Below are 23164 nucleotides of genomic sequence, written 5' to 3'. Positions count from 1 at the left end.
GCACTCGATGCCAGCGGTGAACGAAGGATCTTTATTTGGATCCAAGCGTGACGAAATATTTCGAGAGGAACCCGATGGAATTCTGATCGACGAGGATTTAGACGGATCGTAAATCAGTGAGGGCGAATTCTATGGATCTTAATGTCGGTTTTGATACGACCACCACGGACATCCTGATTTTCTAGATCGTTTGCTACTTCCCGCGCGGGTGGATAGCGTTTCGAATAGTTGGCGGCTGACGTCGCTGCTTATTTGCTTTCGTGTAATGGTTTATTTTTTCGCGCGAATAATTGTACGCGGGTCCGTTCGCGAATTTGTCGAGTCTCTCGATTTATTTCGTCGATATTTACCATACCACTAGCGTTCGACGAAACTGCAGTTCGACTTGAAAGAATTATGAGCAAAATTATTACCTAGATATAAATTTAGAATAACGAATGAAATATAAATAATTCGTTACTCGTAGGATAAAAATTAACGACGCTAAATATAGATATTTTTGTTTTGTATTAAAATTTTCGTCAAAAGAAATTTTTTTATATAAACAGTTAACCTTTATTATGCTAATGGATACAAAGAATGTACTTGGGTTAGGTTTGGGTTAGGTCTGGGTTAGATTTAAATTAATCCTTTATTTTTTTAATTGATCACATTGGTCGAAACGTAAGTTTGAAAAAAATTTGATTGCTCGTATCGGCTCGTTACGTACGTTGTACTGTATTAATAACAATCTCGAATCGAATGTTGAATTAAGATAAATTTCTGTTTATCCGTTGCTCGTTAAATAAAAATAAAAATTTGAATTGTAAAATGGAATATTTCACAGTTAACAGATTCGAATTGAAACTGTTCGATCGAATAAATAACTCCGCTGGTTGGTTTCGTTGGTTATTTATTATGCAAATAAAGTTTCGTCTCTGCTCGGAACGCATACGTAACGAAACGTACAAAAATGTGTACCGCTATCGGAGGCGTAAAGATAGCGCTTTTAACATAATCTGGTGCATGATTAACGCGCTATGGTCGTTGACGTCAGCAGCGAAATAAATGTGACAAAGTGTACAGGAGATTACGTATTTTGTCGTCGGTTGACAATTTTTTTTTCTAATGTGTGAAGAATATACATTTATATTCTTATGTATATATATTTCCGGTATATGTATTTTTGAAAATTATTTAATGTCTCGTTGCATCGCATAGATAACATAAATTGTCATGCACGAGTGAAATAAATAATAGAATTAATATACATTTAAATATTATGAGTTATCTAAATACTGCCAAGCTAATAGTTCTATAACTTTGGCAAACTTCCCTCTAGTAAAAAAATTAGAATATTTATATGTTAAAAATTGTTTATTATTTGTGTTTTCTCATGTATAAAGTATGGTTATAGTATTCTATGAAGCTACCAGGCTGTGACTTTGGCTCAGATACCAAGTTCGATTAACTATAGGATCTGTGACTAAATTTATAAATAAATAAAATGGCATTAGTGTATTAATTTATTTATGGATTCACACTTTTATATAAACTTTGTTGTCACCGAAAGTCGTACTCCGTAAACTTTGCCAAGTGACAGATCATTGAGTATTTAATTTCGGCAGCCTATGACAACACGTGCAACTCAACAAGTTAAGTAAGATTCCTGTACTCTGTTCGATATCGATCCTTGTCATCCCCTCCATAACCTTATTTAGTTTAAACAGTATCAGAGAACATTCGTTAACTAGGCTATGAGCCTGGGGAATAGCCTAATCGCTTGGTTTCGTCCCCACCGTTCGTTTCTCCACGCTCGAGTCAATACCTCAGGGTCCTTATTAACGCTGCATAACTATACGTGACTCTGAACTCACATACCTATACAGCTATGATTATAGTTGTCGATAATTTTCGAACTCTGATTCAATTATGAATAGATTATTCTATTTTGCTTCGTCACTATTTTCGTGAACAATGATGACTCTTACATGTTTCTGTTCCTCGCAAAACTCTGTAAAAAGAACTTTCGAGCCTGGTTTTGGCCAACATTCGACGTTAACACTAAACCTATCACAATCGATCAAATGACTGTTTTTAAACTGTTATTTTAGTGTCATTTAACTTCACGGCTTTCCTTATAGTGTTTACTATTTACTACGAGCGCGTCCGGTCAACGATCTTGCAAAGACCGTAGTGAAAGTTCATTGACCTCGCGACGTAAACAATGAAAAGTAAACAAACGCTTCGAACCCTTATATCTCCAGAACTAATTACGCTATCGACTTGAACGAACACTCATTTCAAAGGGCTTTTCATCCTCTATCCGACGAATACATCAACTGTTATTATTTATGCTATCTTCTATGTTTATTTTCAAATCTACTTTCACTCTATGCACCCAAAGAAGTTTCAGCAATTCCTATCGATTATACGACTGATGTGCGATAAAACTGGATTATAAATTGTTTATTAAAGCGAAAAGGAATTTAGATTTGTATATAGGATGTATTTGCGTAATTATTAGTCAAGATTTCTCCGTAAATAATTGTTTTCTCGGGAATTAACTATGGTATCGATTTCAAACAAAATTTATCTTCTATTCGATGAAAATTATTGAATATTTTTGTACAGATTTTTAAAACGCACGCTTTAAGGAAAAATGTGTGAAATAACAGAGAAAGATATCTCAAAAATAAACTTTAAAACACAACTTTCTATACGTATAATGCAAAAGTAGAAGTACGTTGCTTCGTAGAAGAGGAAAAGAAACATATGAAGTGCGTTTTTTTAAACTTTCTTGAGGAATTTTAAACAAATAAACTATAACACCTTTGGAGTTAAATTTACAAAATTTATTTACAGATGTTCCTGTGACATTTCTAAATTTTTCGAACGAAAGGTAAAACTGAAAAATTGAATTGATCGTAAGATTTCACAGACATATTTTTCAAATTATATTCTTTAAAAAAATCGATTTTTTCGAAGGTTCACGCCAGAACACTCAACCTGAATACTCAGAACATTTTTTCTGTTCTTCATAAAACCCTGTAAAAAAACTTTCTTTTCTCCCCTAAACCCCTAGTCTTGTCGTTGAGTTGCTTAATTAAAAATAAACTCCAGGGGCTAGTATTCAAAAAAAAAACCGCTATCTTTCGACCTGGAAGTAATCGAAACGATATCACAGAAAGCCCGTTTGTCTCGAACGAAGATGCATCGTCCTCGAGCTTTGCATCGACGTTTCGTGTGTAGGCACGCGATACCGAATATTCGAAATCAATGAAGGTTACGGCAACCTGGCCGATATCACCGACGCTCTAGCACCAACACGCCCTTCGACGGTCGTCCCTACACCCACGCCGGCCCGGAGCCCGTGCACGTAATGCGGTTTAATATAGACCAATTGTATACGGCGTCGGTTTCGGCGGAGAGGCCGACGCTCAGAGATTGTATCTCGAAGCGACAGGCGGCAGTGGCGGGGGTCGAAGGAAAATATCTGACAGGCCACATGCGCGCCCGGTATCGGGTAAGACGAAGTGCACCGGAAGCGTTGCTGCCACGGTTTCGATTAAGAGGTTCCGGGGAAATCGAAATCGAAGGAGAAACATCGTTCGCGTTCTTGTCAGAAACATTCACGGTTACCGTTTGAAAGGGGGGCGCACGTGTGTCTGTAAACGAAGTTTTGTATGGCGTAGAGATTGCACGATGTCGCTGGGAACCGCAGACGTTCGATGGTTGTCGATTGTCTTCCAATTTCACGAGAGAAATGCAAGCCTGCGTCTCACGGCGAATGTTCATCCCTCGACGCGGAGGCGTCCTCCGCAGCTGCCCGAGGAACCGGCTGCGGAACCTAATAGAGACGATGATGAACTCGAGGAACACTGTATCGACGACTTCGAAGTTAGTGGGATTCGGAACTTTTAGGACTCCTGGAAGGCCGGGAGACTCCGGATCCGCGACACCGCGAAACAAACAACCCCCCAACTCGTAAAACTCTGTTCGAATAACTGTGGACTCGAGGAATTGTACCATAACTGTTGAGAATCCGCTAATTTTGGCAACGTCTATCCATTTCCAAAGCAACAAGGATGATTATGTAGTATACGTTTGAAAAATTACATTAAATCGTACGTCGAGGGGTTAATTAGTGCATCTTCATCTTTCGTAAGAATTATTACCAACGCAGAGCTCGCTATAACTTGAGAATAGAGTGAAATAGGAGTTCGTATGAATTTTTGTTATTGTTTTCTTCTATAGAGCCGTGAAAAATTGTCCCTTTGAAGTTTCGTTGCGCTCCACACTCGTACGGAGTTTGATTTATATCGGAATTTTCGTGTTCGAGTACTTACTAGCGAGCCAGGTACACATAAACGTCATTAGTGGTCGTGGCGTTGGCTCGGGTGTATTTACAGTGTCATCAAGACACATACTCAGCACGAAATGGAGTAGCCAACCCCTTAACCCACGAACACCTCAGAACTAATATTTCCAACTACCAAGAATATCACGTCCCTCGAATCCAGTGACGTGTGTACACTTGGGTCTGCTATAAGTTCTGCCATTATATTGGACCACGGTAAACAACAGAAGGGACACTATCGTTTGTAACCGATCAGAATTTATCTACACGGTTAATAACAAGAGCTGTACAACGATAGTATGCAAAATGGCCGCGTTTAAAGCGACCAGGATTTATTAACAACGCGATGCAACGTTAGACAGAGCAGGCTAGTGCAACATTTTGATATGGAATAGGATGACTCAGAAAATATTACCCTTAGAGCAACAATTTCTTTTTCAAAAAGTAGAAAAATTTCGTTGTCCAACTTTAGGTACACAGTCAATACTCTTTGAATTGATGATTCGTAGAAATTTGGATAGCCTCAGAAGCGTCACCAAAATGATAGTTTCTGTCATCAATAGTTTTCAAATTTTTGTTGTCTACACATAATTTTATTGTCCATGTAAAGAAAGCAAGGTGTATTTAACTATATTTGTGAGTCCTACGAAATAATGCAATATTATTAATAGCATTAGATAACAGATAAAACATAGCCCCAAAGGATCCATGGCAGCTACTGGTCTAAAAAGTAGCAGTCCCGCGAGGGTCGAAATCCACTTGCAAGCACTTGTTAGACGTCCTCGAGAAAAATTAACAGAATAGCTAAACATCTGGTTCAGCGTTTGGTTCTACAGACCCTTGTTCCGTTACACTTGACTACTGTGAACGACCTCTTCCTTGCTGCTACTGAAAACTCAAGAACTCTCCTCTAAACAGATATCTTTAGGTCAGGAACTCTATTTCGGTGTGTTTACCTAACCGATACACGTCGTTACACTCCGTTTCAAAGGCATACTAATAACTTGAAGGCGTTATTACTGGAAAACGAAGATAGATCAGACATTTTTGGTTCCGTTCGAGCATCTATGTCATCTTCATAAAGGACGAAAGTTTCATTTCTGCAATTCGAAATACGAAACACGAAGTATCTTCGATTCCATCAAACGCATAAAAGAACGACGATGAAAACGTTATAGTTCTTCTTTACGTAGCAACTACTTTATCGCCGAAAATCCATCTCCCTTCTGTTATTAAATGCTTTGGAAAAAGGTTCGACTTTATTATACGCAAACAAATATATTCATGCTGTTGCACGATAAAACCCATGTTTCGAGTCCATTTTCTTCGAATGTCTACCCATTTTATGATGCTCGTATTCAAAAATTTCGAAAATCCCCTGAAACGACAAATTTTGCTTCTCCCCAACGAGTTATGAATTTTATTCTGCTCGATTCTAGACTGTCGAACTGATGGAACGTTATGGGATGACCTAATATTGAGTCCCAGGAGTCTCAAAGTTGTTAGTATCCGATCTCTGGGAATCGGGGAACGTCTGCATCGAGTCTAATTAGTTTGACGTCAGTGTTTTTAATACTAAATTTACAGAACTCATCGATTAGACATGTTAGATTTTATATTTAAAGTCACAGAACTCGTAAAAATATTATTAGCAATTTACGTTAAATTTTATTAATGCAGTGATATGAAATATGTACAATTAATGTCCGTAATTCTAATGTTAAGATCTATCAGTAAATCGTTTAGGTATCTTTCCCTCCAAAGTTGAGAGGGATAGAAATGTTCAATTTACGAATCATATATTGGGGATCATTTTATGAATCAGTTCGTATCGTTATTAAACGTCGTCTTTCACGCTTGACCGACTCTAAAGGGTGCCCCCCTTAGGTTGGGAGGGATAGAAACGTTCAACTTACGAATCACATCTGGGGATCATTTTAAGAATCAGCTCGTATCGTTATTAAACGTCATCTTTCACGCTTGACCGACTCTAAGGGATGCCCCCCTTCAGTTGGGAGGGATAGAAACGTTCAACTTACAAGTCACATGTTCATTTTAAGAATCATTACTGTATTATTGCAAACCAGAGACTTCAAGATGTCATAATACAGTGGTTCTTAACCTGTTCAAATTCACGAAACACTTTTGATTGTAAGAGAAATTTTTAGAACAAAAGCTCGTCTTTTAGACCATGAAAAGTGTTCACACATTACTAGTTTCTTTCGTAAAGAGTAAGTGTTGGAGAACAATGAACGAGGTAAAAGTTTTGCAGTATTCTACAACCAATACCATAGTATAATTCAATTTCCTTCGCGCCTCGCCAATTCCAAGGGGGATCCTCCCCAGTTAGGAGAGATAGAACAGTTCAATTTACGAATCACGTGTTCATTTCAAGAATCAGCTCGTATCGTTTTTTAAACATAATCTTTCGAGCTTCGCTGACTCCAAGGATACCACCAATTGGGAGGGACAGAAACGTTCAATTAACGAATCACGTCGTTCATTTTAAGAATCATTACTGTATCGAACGCCGGTAGAGGGTCCTCAGGATCCGACAACGTCTCCATCGGGTCCCATGTGTCCGGAGTCGCATGTAATTTCGGTCCTACGTGTCCGAAGTCATAGGTATTGTGTCACTCGGTCCTGGGACGTCTATGTCGGGTCCCACGATGCCGGGGTTATCAGTACCATGTCCTAGGAGACAACTACGAGCATTACGTACGGTTTGCTAAACCGAACGGACTGCAATGGTTCAACGAATAACCGTGTCTCGTGAATTTCTTAAGACCTGACATCTCCGACGGGGAATCGCGGGGGAATCGATTAACTCGTGACGCAGGTGGAAACGGATCGATCGTCTTCAAACTCGCAATAACGTATTACGAATTCATTGGACGCCGGTCGAATACGGAGAGTAGCGGATAGTCGCACGCGATTTTTCCGCGGTGAATCGTTCACGGTACGCGCGATCGCCGCGTCCGCGCACGATCCACGATGGTTCCGAGGGTTTCTTGCGAACGTTTAGTTTTTAATCGCTGATCGACCGCGAACGGTGAATCGGCGATTATCTTTGTCGACGGTAGACGTTTTGCAGGAGAATGGGAAATAAACGAGATACGTTTACGCTGTTACAGGATCGAGTGCACACAAAAATGACACGACCGGAAATGGAAGGCCGGCTCCCCTTTTGGCGGAACCCAGATACGGCGCCGCGCCCCAGCCTTACGGTAAGTCTCTCCTCCGCCCCCCCCCCCCCTCTCGCCCCAGGACCCTCCCACTCCGATTCTTTAATAGTCAAATTAAACGGACCAATTTGGAAAATGGACAATTTGGAATGGGGACCACCTATGGCGAATCGTCGCCGCAACCTTTTTCCTTTTGGGTAATTGCAAGGTCCTCGTAGTCGCGAACGACGTTTTCGGATTCCGTAATCGTCGGGTTGTTACGGGGGATTTTCGTGTTGCCCGTGGGGGACAGTCTGTCGCGCGAAAAAGTGGCGTAGGACAGCTTAGAGGTAATCGTTGCGTAGGATGATCTTAGAAATTGGGAGTTATGATTAAAGAAAAAGGTAATTCGTTGCTAGTTTACCAATTTGAGCGACGCTAACATCTCGAGTCGCTTTATTTGTTTCAATTTTAACCTTGTTGTCGATTAAACACTTTCATTCTTAGTGAAACTCGCTACGATTTATTATAAAAGTGATCCAGCGTGATCAATGCTATCGTGACCCGAAAATTAAGGGGGTCCTCTACTGTAAACCGCCCAAAAGTTCGATTTTTTTTTGCATTTTCATAATGATTATAGTCTTAGAAATATGTGTGCAAAAGCATATCACTGAACTCCTAAAATTAACGAAGGTATACCTCTTTGAACGATTTGATCGTTTTGTTTTGATGCGTTTTTCTCAAAACTATCTTTTCTGAATTGGCTTCCATGATATCTCAAGATCTACTCGACCGATTTCATTCAAATTTGGCGTGTATCTTCAGTACATGTGTCGCTACAGCCCGTATTAGAATGAAGTCAAAATCATTATTCTTTCTATTTTTTTTTAGCCTGCTAAAGTTACAAACAAGAGAAAAATCGATATTTCGACTTCAAAATGCTTCCATTTTTTTAATTATCAATCTTTTACTGTCCTTTTAGTACCGGTTAAGAATCTTTTTCATTTCTTTGCCCTTAGAACACTTTTTCGCTACTGTCACTAATTTTGACTATTTCTCGTTGTAAAAATTTGTGAATATCACTGAAAGAGTAATAAATATATATGCAAAACGCCGATGCAAGAACTCGCATAGTTTCTTTATAAAAAAATACCAAAGGGAACATAATAAAAAACTCGTCTTACAATAGAAGACCCTCTTAAGGGTTCTTTCTGGTTTTAGAGACGAAAGAAAGCACTTTTCGTGTCATTTTTTAATGCACCAGTTTTGCCAACAAAATACACTAATTTTGTACAATTTTTAGTGACCTTGAGAGTTACGTAAAATGTGAAACAAATGACAACACTAAATTCCTTGAAAACGAAGTCTCAACTTAAATCTCGCGTATTCTTATCCATCAATGGACAAAAAACAAAATCATTTAAATACGATGCTTGGACGTTTCATAAAATTGTACATAAATCTTATATAAATTGGAAGATATTCGCGCCTTTATGTAACAGCTTGTATCTTGCTGATCTCGTTATCCAATAAGGAGTGTGTTCGTGGCGTTTGGAACCCTCGTATTGCATCTACGTTTCTTCAAATGGAAATGTGGGAATTGATTTCAATTAGAATTTACGTAATTAATTATCAAATACATTTACATCTTTTTTCTCGTATAAGAAAATTCTTCCAGTCGTTTAAATATCGTTTGGAATTGTATAAATAGTTTTTAATAGTTATAATATAGGCTCGATAACGGTATTGGTATCCCGGTGTCGCGCCATGATACAACAGTTGTTGCATTGTGTGTACATTACGTAATTTACAAGTCTGATGGCAGGGGAATACGTTTCTGTCACGGATCGCTTGGAAGTTATAACCGTAAGTTGTAGCGGAGGGTAACGAGACCGAAGATATTTTGACGGAAAATCGATGGCGTAATTGTAGCGGAGTTATGTCGCGATTGAACAATCGTATAACTATAACTGCGGACGAAATCCAATCCCAGTGCACGAGACGTTGGCTTAAAGAATAGCAGCCAATACGGGGACCCCGGTAACGAACGTTTCTTGATCGATTGCTATGGCTGCCAGCAAACAACAACCCCTACGATTCTATATCGAGCTAAATTATCGTTTACCTAGACAATCTTTTACATCATTCTATGTCAACGCAATACTTACCCGTTCATCCAACTTTCAACCCTTTCGAAACGTTAAGAAATTATCGTACACTCTTTATCTTCTGATTTACATTGGAATTAAAACCAACGTAAATCCGTTTCATGCTTAATAATCGAAGCCATGAATTCCAAAACAGTTCACCAAAACCTCGATTCTTCCGAGAATTGTTTATACGTATTTCATAACGCTGTCAGAAAAATTGTTGTTTCGTCAGGAAATTTATTTCTAAAATAATAATCTATTTATTAAGCTTTAAAAGCTTTACCGGGTGGGACGTCGTTTACAAATGTCTCTACATTTCTGCAGCGAATTCTCCCGTCGCGAATTACTAATTTACACGAAATTCATATTCAAACGTGGTCGGCGGCACGCGTCGCCCGTATGAATGGAAACGTTTCTCTGGTTCGATTGGTCGTAATCGCGTTAAACAGGCGCTGGCGCCTCGATGCAACGGAGGCAGCTAATATTTCCACGTGTCGCGCGATTAATGGAGTCGGAACGGTCACTCGATTTCCATAATTAGCCAAGGCTGAATGCCGGTGGCGCGGTCGGCGACGAGATACGAATGAAATCTGCGCGACAAAAGGCATCAAATATCCTTTCCTTTGTTGCAGGATCCACGCCACAGGTAACTTTCCCCCCGGGTGCCGGCCACGATCGTTACGAGGAGAATTTCAATGGACCAGCAACGTATGCGGAGCCGTACGTCGAGCGTTATGGTATCAAGAGCGACTTTAGCGGTCGAGAGCCTTTGCATCCCACGCCGCCACGGCCTGGATACGTGCCCACCCTGGGACAGACTCCACCTTCGAGCACGCAGGGCTCCGTGATGATGGTTTATGGCCTGCAGCCGGACAAAGTCAACACCGACAAGCTCTTCAATTTGTTTTGTCTGTACGGAAACGTGACGAAGGTACGTCCCGTTCTCTCACACATGGTCTTAACTGCATCGTTTGGCCGCTCAAGGTTGATGTCCCCACCACTCTGAAGTCTCTCAGCACGGGCTTGTGAGCAGTCCCTTGTCTCTGATCAAAGCAATATCGGTTTTAAGTTTGAGAACTGGAGGAATGTTATAACTGGGCTACGGATCTTTATGCAAATTCATGTTTTTATTAATAGAATTAATGAAATGGAGACTTCGCAGAGAGTTGTCTCCACCTCTAAATACAGGATGTTCACGCTATCACTAGCAATTTTTTTTAATGCATTTTGATTTTTACATCGTTTATATCTATTTAAACTTCTTTTATTCCTGATCTTTTACGACCTCGAAGGTCATCATATAGTACATGAATGAACTCTTCTTGATACATACTTTCATACAGGATGTCCGTGCATCCCTAGAAAAAATTTCACAGATTCTAGAGGCCAAAATAAAAAGAAAATCAAGAATAACAATTTCTTGATTGGGGCTTCGTTAAAAAGTAATTAAAAAATTTAAAATCATTCTGAAAAAATTATTTTCCATTGCAGAGGTCAGTTATAATCATTTTTGGTGAACAGACATACCCCCGAAATCCTACGGACTTTCGGGAAAAAAATTCGAGTAGGTGCAGAAATTTTTCGCTGAAAAAAAAATTTCAAATCGTTCTAAAAAAATTATTTTCAAGTCTAGGGGCCAATTACAATCATTTTTGGTCGCTAGACATACCCTCGAAATCCTACGAATTTTCGAGAAAAAAATTCGATTAGATGGACATATTTGTCAACAAAATTAAAAAATGGAAGGTCACCTTCATTTCTCACAAAATAATGTAAATATACAGAATTGATATACACTGTCTTATCGATCATAAAAAACTATAAAACTTTTTCCTCTCTAATTGTTTTCTAATTACAATAGTTTTCGAAAAAGTTGCTAGCTAGTAATAACGTGAACACCCTGTATAATTATTCGTATCTTTAAGTATTTCTTATAGTTTTGCATATTAAGTGTATTCTGTAGTGTTTCGAGAATTGAAATTACCCATGCATGTATAAACATCCGTAGTCTAATTATAACTTATAAATGTTATATGATAATGATTTAAAAAATAAACATATTCGTGTATCTCGTTATTAGAAGTGTTACATATAGCTGAGTATAGCTCAACACATTTTAACATTTTTTGAAATCTACGAATATATTCTCAAACTATAACATTGTTATAAAATTATCAACCCCTTAACCTAATCTTTGACCTCGATCTAATCTCACATAACAATGTGTTGATATTGATATGTCAGGCTAGCCATTAAGCATATAACATTATTTAAAAAATAACAAATCTTATTCCTACCCTTCGTACAAATTGAAATGTTTAAAATATTCCCGAATCTGAAATTTAAAAAAATAATGAATAAAATATTTTCGAGGGCATTCCCGTTGATTTCAGTATTGTGTTTCTGAGACCCATAGAAACATATTTTATAGAAAATCGTTGCCAGAGAATCGAGTAACACTCGTTGGACGTTCTGTTGCAGGTGAAGTTCTTGAAGACGAAAGAGGGTTGCGCCATGATCCAGATGGGCGACAGCATAGCTGTAGAACGGTGTTTACAGAATCTGAACAACGTCACGATCGGGACGGACGGCAGGTTGCAGCTGGGTTTTTCGAAACAGGCTTTCCTCTCAGACGTAACCAACCCCTACATTCTGCCTGACAAGACAGCGAGCTTCAAGGATTTCACGGGAAGCAAGAATAACAGGTAACACTCCTGTCTACTAGAATATTCTAGCTCCGTATCAAAAGCTGCTATTTTCGGATTAGCCTCTTCTCCGATTACGTTCTACTCCCGATTTGTTGACCTCGTTTCTAGCCTTCTCCATAGCCACTTTTGATTACCAAAATTTCATCGATACCGCGACGAATCTGCTTCGTTTCTAATCAGCTTTCAAGCAGCGACGCCGACGGTGAAGGAACGTTAACGAGGAGCCGGGGACGATCGTTTCCTGTCGGCGAAAATTCTGTATGGAACGCCGTAGATTCCGATGTAAAGCAATTAATGATGTTCTTCCTTCCGCCATCGCGGGAATAGCAATATTTACTCGATGAAAACTTAATTGCGTCCGGGTTTTTGAAAGTTCCTTGGGGCAGCCTTGGGGGATCCTGATTGCGAGAAATTAATTACAAGCTTTCGGGAACTTCAAAAGGAATTTGAATGTACGTCAGAAATAGTTCCGCCACGATGGAATTCGGGAATCGGTTCGTCTGTTTGCGACGGTGCAAACAGGACTGTTAATTCCAGCAACGACTCATTACTTGGAAGGAACGTTAATTCACTGTACCCGTCGAGTTTCTTTATTTTTATGGGTAAACATGTTCGCCAAAAAATTTATACGAGAAAAAGTAATGATTTCTGTCCCTCCCAACTTGGGGGATCCCCCTTGGAGCCAGTAAAGTGTGAAAGATGACATTTAAAAAACGATACGAGTTCGTTCTTAAAACGAACACATGATTCGTAAACTGAATGTTTCTATCGCTGGGAGAATCCCCCTTAGAATCGATGAAGCGTGAAGATAATCGAAGTACAAAACTTTCGCCTGTTTCGTTTTTTTCCAACAAAAGACGTCCATTTGTTCTAAAAATGTCTCTTGCAATCAAAAGTGTTTCATGACATTGAAAAGATTAAGAACCACTGTAATTAAATGATATCTTGAAGTCTCTGGTTTGTATTAATACGGTTATGATTCTTAAAATGAGCACGTGATTCGTAAATTGAACATTTCTATCCCTCCCAATTTGGGGGATTCCCCTTGGAGCCAGTGAAAGACATTTAGAAAACAATACGAGCTGATTCTTAACATGAACCCAAGACGTGATCCGTAAATTGAACATTTCTATCCTCAACTTGAAAGGGAGAAATATCTAAACGATTTAACGCGCTAATTTTATCGCTACAAAGCAATATTCTATACCGAAGTTGTAAAATTAAACTAGAAGGTCAACAAAGAAGGTGTTATGTATTACTCGCGTCGCTTTTTGAAAGTGAAATTTAATCAACGAACGTCTGGCGTTGTCAATTGCAGGTTCCTAAATCCAGCAATGGCCAATAAGAATAGAATACAGCCACCTTCGAAGATAGTCCACTTTTTCAACACTCCCCCGGATTTAACCGAGGAGACCGTGCACCGTGTGTTCGTCGAACGCGGTATCGAGGCGCCAACGACAGTGAAGCTGTTCCCCCTTAAATCGGAACGATCGTCGTCTGGCCTCATCGAGTTCAGCAGCGTTGGAATCGCGGTGGCCGCCATCATGGAATGCAATCACACAGCACTGGAAAACAGCAGTAAGTATTTACACGTGATCGCTAAAAACTAAACAATATTGTTTGGAAACAAAAACGGGTAAATTTGAACGTCGATCGTCGAAGGAACGTTATTTTCGCTCACGATCAAATATTTCAAAATCCCATTAACACGTTCGCCATGGCGGAGTTAAATTTAGTTTACCTATTATACAACTGCCTCTACGATTTTGTTTACTCCGTGACGAGGGCCTGTTTACTTTCCGTTTTTCTATTTTCATACGGAATCCAAACTACGCCAAATTTAAATTGTTTAAATATTTATGTAGTTCCTTTTATTAATGCACACGCTTTGTTAGAACTAATTTCTACGTCAGCCTCGGCGGGGATAATAGAGTTTGATCGCTCAAAGTCACCCGAGTAATTATTTGCGTCATTTGCTATTCAGTTACCCCCGTCACGTCATCCCTTAATTGCAGGTTGAAAAGCATAAACTTGAATACACCCGTTCGCTGTCTCTTTTGTGATCAACAATATTAATAAATAGTATGGCAAACGTGTTCCATAAATAGAAAACCAAGATTGTCGATCAAATATTTACAATTTTACAACGCAATCACTAATGCACTATTGGTACAACATTAAGCCCATCGTATAAAAAAAATTCTACAAAAGTGAAAGAAATAATAAAGATATGGTACTGTTTTTCAGGGCCAATTCAAAACAAAAATTCTTTTTCGAATAAAAATTATAAGCAACTTCATCGCTAAAAATTTCAATGTTAGTATGAAATGTAATATTTTTAAAGAAAGAAATTAAATAGAAAGCATTGCGTTTAAATAACATTGTGAAAAGAGTGGCATAAAAATGGCGATCGGAATTGGCATGATTCAGAATTGGGGATTTGACACAAAACGGCCAATATTTTTTGCCCCGAGACATAATTCATTGCACTGTGCGTCGTAAAAAAAGATGACCTAACCAGTATTAATTCACGACTCCCAGTCGTCCCATTCTTTGAACCTTCGCGATTGATTTAGACCAAGGGACGGCAAAGTTTTTCTGATAACGGTTGAATAATACAAATTTCGAACTTTGCGGGTCAAGAAGCAATATCGACAAAATTATCTATAATACATATTCATAAAAAGAGATGGAGAACAAAATAAACAGATTTTTTGGGAAATTAGCAAGTATTCTACAAAATTTATTTAATGAACCTGCGTTATATTAATATTACTCTGTCAGTATTAAAAAATTCATTTAAAAATCTTTCTCACGCTTAACTTATAAATTTAATTTTTATTTATAATTAATATTGTGGTCTATTTTGGGAAAAGATGATATCGATTAAGGGTTGAAATCGTATATGGGGTATAATTAGCTCAGAATAGAGCGACAAAAATAATTGACTAATTTTGGCATTATACTTAAAGCATAACGAGTTTGCTGAACACAATCCGAGAGAAAATTAAGTGGGCAGGCTACGAAATTAGTTATTTATCAAGTTTAATGAAAACAGTACCGTTGGTAGAAACTTCACTTTTATTTTAATTTTATGTATTATGTGTATATGCTTATGATACATTGAATATTCAATCAGTAATTGAAATCAATATTAACATTATCGTACGAGCAAATTGTGCTTAATGAACAAGGCAACCAATTGAAAACATATAAATAATTTATATTATTGTGAATTTATAACGAATATAATAATTTCAAATTAATATTTATCATTACTGTCTTTTGCTATAGTTACTGTTTCCAAACGTATACTATTTATTAATTTTCCAATATAATCTCTATCGATATTTTCTAATGCTCGCTACAAGCTGTTAAAAAATTCTATTTTGTTGCATTGCTTATTCAATGAAACCTCAGCATCTAAAACGTTTCGTAAATTCTCGATTAGATTCGAAGTGTCCATTGGGGTACTCTTATGTTAAAGTCTTCAAAGAATTTCTTACTTTTCATGGCTGTGAATCGTTATCATGTTGCAAGATGAATTACTCGTTACGATCCATTTTTAATATTTCTCTTTGTAAACTTTCATTTATCATGTTAATGTTTTCTTAGCATTCCTCTATTCTAAACAATATTGGTATTTTACAAAGATGAATTGATAAAAGATTCAAGATTCAATTTTTCTATACTACAATTAAATGTCTTGAATTCAGTATTATGTATTACACACAGAAATTATAAGCTTTCTTAGCAAAGGTGCTCAAAGATAGAGGTTCAGATATTTGGAAACTTTAACACCTGGAAACACCTCAGAACTCATTCAATAACGTTAAACTGGAACGTAGATCCTCCATCTCTTTCTGTCTAATATTGTATCAAAGATGCAGACCTAACCAAGGATGAAGTCGCTAATTTTAAAACAAAAAATTTACTAGAATTAGAGCTGCTGAAAGATAGAGGCTGGCATCCTTGCAAACTTTTAAATACTGACAGAACATTCCATTTAAGATGATGTTGCGATTAGCGAACACCTGGAAACACCCCAGAACTGATTCAATAATTATTTTTAACTCAATCCCTTTCTGTCTAATATAAATTGTATCGAAGATGCAGATCCAGTCAAAGATGAAGCTAATTTTACAACAAAACATTTAATAGAATTGCAAAAAGCTCATACTCAACTTGTGCCTTATATCTGAGTTACTCGGAATGTTCAACACTGGTTGAAAACCCCAATGATACAACTAATTTTTAAGAATGTTATTCTGAGGATGGATCCATGAGAAAAAGATTAGTGTCTGAAATATAATAGTAAATTCATATACTTTGCTACGATGATACCTACGTCATCTCCCATGCTCGCCACCAGAGGAGTCGCGCTCTCACAAGTGCTCGACAGACCCCTCCGTTGCTATACAGGGTGTTCGGCCACCTCTAGCAAAAATTTTAATGAGCGATAGTAGAGGCCAAAATAAGACAAAAATCAAGAATACTAATTTGTTGGTGGAAGCTTCGTTAAAAAGTTATTAACGTTTAAAGTGCCGCTCTTACTGAATTTTTTTCTCGAAAATGCGCAAGATTTCGGGGGTATGTCTATTCACCAAAAATGACTGTAATTGAACCCTACAACCGAAAATAATTTTTCCACAACGATTTGCAATTTTTTAATTTTCTCGAATAATTTCACACCTTCTCTATTTTTTTTCTCGAAAGTGGGCAGGATTTCGTGGGTATGTCTAATGACAAAAACTGATTGTAATTGACCCCCGCAACCGAAAATAATTTTTTTAGAACGATTTGAAAAATTTTTTTTCGCCGAAAAATTTCAGCACCTACTCGATTTTTTTTCTCGAAAGTAGATAGGATTTCGGAGGTATGTGTACTCACCAAAAATGATTGTAGTTGACCCCCGCAACCGAAAATAATTTTTCCAGAACGATTTGAAATTTTTGAATTTAATTGTTAATAACTTTTTAACGAAGCTTCCATCAACAAATTAGTATTCTTGATTTTCGTCTTATTTTGGCCTCTACTATCGCTCATTAAAATTTTTGCTAGAGGTGGCCGAACACCCTGTATATATACATTTTTCGACCGACTTCCCAATATCGTCATCTAAATCAGGGCCTGCTAAAAAGCCTCACTGATAAGTCTACTAGCAGGCCTCTTCTTTCCTTTTCTACCCTCCTTTTTTTTCTCGAGATCCTACCACCAGCGAAGCAGCGCCACACATTTATTCCGCGACCCCTACGTCCGAGATAAATAAGAAATTTAGTATTAAGAGCCACCAATTCCGTCATGTTTGCTTTGCAATGCTAACTATATATTCCAAACTCTGTTTCAGACGGCAAGTTCCCGTACATCATGAAGCTTTGTTTCTCGTCGTCCCGCACCATACCCACCAGTTTCCCGCCAAGCAGCGGCAGCACATCGAGCAATTCCGCCGGTAATGGCCACGTCAAAATGCAGCAGGACTCGGAATAGAACGGCGAGGTCCAGGGCCAGCAGCGTCAGCGTCAGCGCCAGCGTCCCTCTCTCGCCCTGCACCCGTTGTGTGCCCCGACGGGCACGGCCCTGCACCCAGCCGCAGCGATCACACTTTCCCCGGTTTTACCGCCGCCCGTGCCGCCACCTTTGCCGCCCACCTGCGTCCTGATCGCCACGCCGACGCTCTATCCGACCGTGCCGCCGCCGCCGCCGCCCCCGCTGTCTACGTTCTGGCCGTACTGAGGGGAGGAGCGGGCCTATCCGACGCACGAGGGGCAAGGAACCTCGTCGACGTCTTCTTCTACTCCTCCGCCTCGTCTCGTAACCATCATGGCGAAATGGTTCGCGGACCGCTGGTTGCTGGACAGATTTTAATTTCGCGGGTCGACGACCTTATCGACGCCAGTCCCGAGGACCAACGAGCGATCGTCGCTTGGGCGCGGTGCTCGGATGAATTTCGTGGATCGTCTCGTCATCGAACAGGATGGAACCGGCGCGTCGAACGGCCAGGCTGCTGCTGCAACGATGGTCAATCGAGGATCATCCCGTCGGCCAAAAAAAGAGTCAGGCGACAACCGAGAGGCAGCAAATCGTTTCTGATATTACACGCCGCTGCTCCGTGTATCTCTTTATTATTTTTTCTTTTCTTTTCGTCTCCTTTCTTCGTTCTTCTGTTTCTTCCTGTTGTTTCGGCGAGGTTCGGGTACAGACGCGTGTGCCAGCGTCAGTATTAAATTGTTGAGACGGCGCTGCGAGCCCGACGTTCTTCGCGGTAGCTTCTTTCCTTACGTGGGACGCGCGAGGATCGATCGTGAAGGTACCGTCAGTGTAAATAATAGCTTCGGGAGAGACCGCCGTCCGATGGGAGTTCGCCACCCAGGAACTGGACCGACGGAACGGCCACGTTCCGTGGGAAATCATCGAGCAACGACTCACTCAGATTCTCGACTTCCGTTAGATACATGTAACTTTCCATCGTGCAGACAGTAAAAGGCGTACGAAAATCAGAAAGAGAATATCTCCAACTGCTTGGTTGCCAGAAGATCGCTAGATTATATTAGCGACTTCTAGTTGCAGTTCAAAACCGTGCAGTACCTGATCGATCGCTGTTCGACTCGATCAAACAAGTGGAATGGCATTCCACTGTCTCTCATCGACCATCGTTAAGAAAGCTCGCTAGTTTCTCCAAACCCTAAAAAGCATCGTCCTACGGTCGAGAAGCGGTCGACCAGGTTTGTCAAACCTTCGAACATCGTCCAACGGAAAAGTCGAGGGTCCGAGCGAGCTCTGGTCCCAAAATCCGGGGCCCAGCCTGTACGACGTTTCGCACGGCGGCGTTTGTTCTCTTCTCCCCCCCAGTGTACGGGCGCGCGTACACGTTACACGTGCACACACACGCACATGGACATACACGAACACAACACACATGCACACGAACACAGTTACACACGAATTAAAACCGTGAAAGACACCTCCACGATTTCGAGGCCGAGTGCACCGCGTTCCTCGTTGTCCATTTCATGGGATCCAATAAATCGGAGGTTCCTCATTGACCATTAGAAAAACTACACGCTGGATACAGTGTCAATAGAGAGTGTTCAGAGGATCTGAATCAATTGTGCTCCGAGAACGTTGAACAAGTTTTATCGATGCAGCCTACGAACGTGTATCGCGCGATTCAACGCCTCCGACTCGCGAGAATCTTTCCCCTACGCGCGGTTCTTCGATCCTGTATGCACACTCGCGTGCACGTTTATCGCGAGTGGAAAGAAAGATCAGTTTCGGTTCGACTCTCGAGTAGCTGGGGTATTTGTTTATCATTTGAACTGAAATTTAATCGACACACTTTTCACAGGCGAAGACTAGGAAAAAATGACATAGATTTATGAGTAAGGAAATTTAGAGTTTGGCAGACTCTTTATGTCCCACTGGGAACATAATACGAATCATTTTTAAATTAAACTAAGATTAAGTAGATATGGTATCTGCTGAAGAACTTTCAAACATGGCTGACCACCCGGCTACTTAGGGGACTCTGGATAACGGCGACTAATTTTTACTTGGTCACAGGCTTAACGAAACTACTGGCACTTCTTTCCAGGACCGAGGTCTTTCTTTCTGTCTGCAGTATATGCATTTTTGCATATAAATATGCATATTTGCGTTTACCCGTTGTTTGAGAATTCGATTTTGCCAGGCTAGGAAAGAACGACGAAGGTGAAGCTTCTCGCGAGTCTCGGCCGATAGCAAACGAAAGAGATAGAGAAGATACGATATAAAAAAGAATGTCGTCAATGACACGTGTGTTTTGTCGACGAGAAGAAACGAGTAATCATCGTTTATCGTCTCCCGTTGATTCTTCGAGGAAAGAGAGAAAGAAAGATTGAAGAAATAATAAGAAGTATCCCTAAATCCTCCCCCAAGCTGTAGTGTTCAGGTTGCGACGACGACTCGGTTACCCGTGCTTGCTGAAGGACGAAGAGAAACGAGAGAGATTTTTAAGGAGAAAACGAAGAAAAGACAAGCCGATCGGAACGATGGTAATTTTCACTTCAAGCACCTCGTACACTATTGATCAGATCGCGGACTGTGAAATGAATTTTATATGAAGACAATGAAGTCGACGACACACAATATATTAGCGAGTCCCTCGGCAATATTTTGTCGGGCCGGGGGACGTTTTTATAATGAAAAGGTTTTAGATCTCCGATTTAAAAGCGATAAAAAAAAAAAAGTAATAAGATAAATAAAGTAAACGTTGTGTTTTCGAAGCGAACCAAATGATTACTAAATAAATATAGAGACTCGTGACTCGGCCATACGTAACGTAAGATAATAAAGAGAAAAAAAAAAAATGAGCTACGTTACATCCCCCTCCCCCTCTGCCCCCCCTCTTTAAGATGCGTGAAAATAATCCGCCACTTTTGTCCATTGATAATCGTGAGAGAGAGAGACCTAAACAAAATGAGATATAACTTAAATAAGCAACAAAAAAAAAAAATGTTTATATTCGAGGCAATATTTGTTACAATACAACTATAGAGGATAAGTTGTATACCGTTAAGGGGCTCAGTACACAAAGCGAGGATCCTTGTTGATTGCCGTAATAAGAATGGTGAAAAAAAAAAAAAGGGAAAATGATAATTAAATAAGAGGACGAAAGGATGATGAGACAACGTACGATCTGTAACCGACGAAAATATACACGTTGTGCGTTGCTGCTGACAGTTTCGGTTAAATAGAAGCTTATCGATCGTAATAAAGTGATATATAATAATATATATCGACGCGAGAGAAACAATGGTACTAAGCTAAGGAATTAAGAAGAAAATAAAAATGATAAACAAACATACAAATTAAAAAAAAAAAAGAAGCAAAGGTGCACACCGAAACGATGTGCTTCGATGATCGTTAACGTTCATCTGTCGTTTATTGTTTTCGATTCCTGTTCACGATTGTGTTCCGTTCCACGGTTAAATAGATTAAATCGTTTTTTTTTTTTTCATTCTTCGTTCTATTAAGCCTCCGACGCGGAGGACTGTAAAATTGTTCTTACATCACATTCTCATATTTTTATTATCGATAAGAGCCGTCTATTAATATTACTATTATTATAATTACGATTATTATTATTATTATTATTATTATGGTTATTATCATTAATTATTATTAATTTTCGCTGTTGCGTAACTACATATACGATTGTAACAGTATAGGTTTCACGGTAGAGTAATGACACATCACGTTTTAATCCGACGAACCTGGGAAATTTCGTTTCATATAGTGAGCAGGACCTAACGCGTAAGGTATAAAAAAATAAGTGAAAAAAGATGTAGGTATAAATAAGCAGCTAGGACTTGTAATCATATCATAACGTTTTGTAGATAATATTATATGTGATCTGCGGAGTATGGCGTTTAAATCAAGAGTGTATCGTCTCGTAATTCGTGTGCTGATACATGACAAGAATGTAGTAGAAGAATCCTTGTTCGAACGCGAGTCGGACTCCGATTTCTGTTTCCTTGTCGTTTTTTAGGCGATCGAAGCGAGAACGCAATTCAATCCTCGGCTAACACGTAATTCTTTGAGAACGAATCTGCAGCGTAGAGAGAGGCACTCGATTAACCAGGTCCTTTTTTACCTCTTCTTTTAAATCGCGAGAATTAGACATCGATTTTTCGACTTTCATAACGCTTCAGCATACGTGTGTGATAGTATTCGTAAATCCATAATACGTGCCCATTCCTGATTATAATATTCCATGGTGACGAGACGAGCGAAACGAGGCTGAGAAACGAACCGGGATAGCAAACGAAATAAAGACGAAGGATAGGACGGATGCACCTTCGTTTTTGAGGAATTATCTATAATTGTAGACGTCTCGTTTCGCTAGGGAATAGAGAGCTGATACGTGTATCTTCGGCTGAACGATGCCCTCCTGATGAAAATCCCCGCTCCAACGTGTGGGTGTACAGTAGGTACACGTTACGAGAACAAAAGAGTGACAGATAGACGTAAAAATGAAGTAAGAAAGATGCAACGCGTACGTATTCGAGAGGTCAAGCACGCATGCCAGACTGTCGCTTATTTTCTGACGCTTTACCTGTACCATTGAGCGTGGCGAAGTAAACAAAACGAAAACTGATAAAAACAAAAAAAATGAATTGTTACACGTAGTACACGTTACAACGAACACACTTCGAGAAAAAAAAAAATGAAACACGTTCTCCTGTAATTTCTAAACTGGAAACCCCGTCAAGCGCGGTATACGCGAAGCAAAAGCAACAAGTTTCAAAAAAACGTCCCACGATCCTATTTTCCGTTCTTCTCTTCGTTTCTCGCGACAAACATGGCCGACACCCTTTACATTTAGCTCTTCCCAGCGTCGTGTACGATTCAAAATTTCACTCAGAGTCCACAGACACCGGGTTCATACACATTTCGGCGAACACGTTTTTCTAAACACGCGGAGCGTCTCAGTCGCGGCCGAATAAATCGGCCGTTCGAGACTATCCAAGGTCACTGTCCCCACCGCGCCGTCTGGCTACCGCCACCGCTTCCGTCTTTCGGCTATCACCGTACTCGGTGAAAGAAACATAGCGGGGAGGGCGAGAAAACGAATTTCTGTACACTTTTTAGGGCAATACGCGTCGAACGAACATTCGACGGTTCATTATCAGCGCTATATTCCATCCACCGAGTATTCACGCTGGTGTAGTGTAAGGGTTGGAGCGATTCAAAATTGGGAGGAGGGGGGGATGGCCTCGAGCAGTCGATTTAGTTACAAGTACGGATAAGAATTAGTGGTACGAC

General features: G+C 39.6%; 1 protein-coding gene across 3 annotated transcripts in view; it reads left to right on the top strand.

Annotated features, from left to right (window-relative positions):
• LOC122400402 (heterogeneous nuclear ribonucleoprotein L) overlaps positions 1-22391 on the top strand; it is a 327347-nt gene extending 304956 nt beyond the window's left edge. For 2 of the 3 annotated variants that reach the window (XM_043401853.1, XM_043401855.1), the window contains 5 exons: positions 7474-7566; positions 10286-10584; positions 12135-12358; positions 13680-13939; positions 17709-22391. In XM_043401853.1, the coding sequence (XP_043257788.1) occupies positions 7474-7566; positions 10286-10584; positions 12135-12358; positions 13680-13939; positions 17709-17848 (1016 nt within the window). In that variant the 3' untranslated portion in view covers positions 17849-22391. The remainder of the gene's footprint in view (positions 1-7473; positions 7567-10285; positions 10585-12134; positions 12359-13679; positions 13940-17708) is intronic. The other variant, XM_043401854.1, reaches the window with a different exon arrangement.
• The last annotated feature ends 773 nt before the right edge of the window (positions 22392-23164 follow it).

The sequence above is a fragment of the Colletes gigas genome, unplaced genomic scaffold (genome assembly GCF_013123115.1).
Source record: "Colletes gigas isolate AHSC1104 unplaced genomic scaffold, ASM1312311v1 Colletes_gigas_Sc00017, whole genome shotgun sequence".
Classification (NCBI taxonomy): Eukaryota; Metazoa; Arthropoda; class Insecta; order Hymenoptera; family Colletidae; genus Colletes; species Colletes gigas.
Note: the sequence above shows the minus strand (reverse complement) of the source record. Positions and strands in the feature narration are given on the sequence as shown.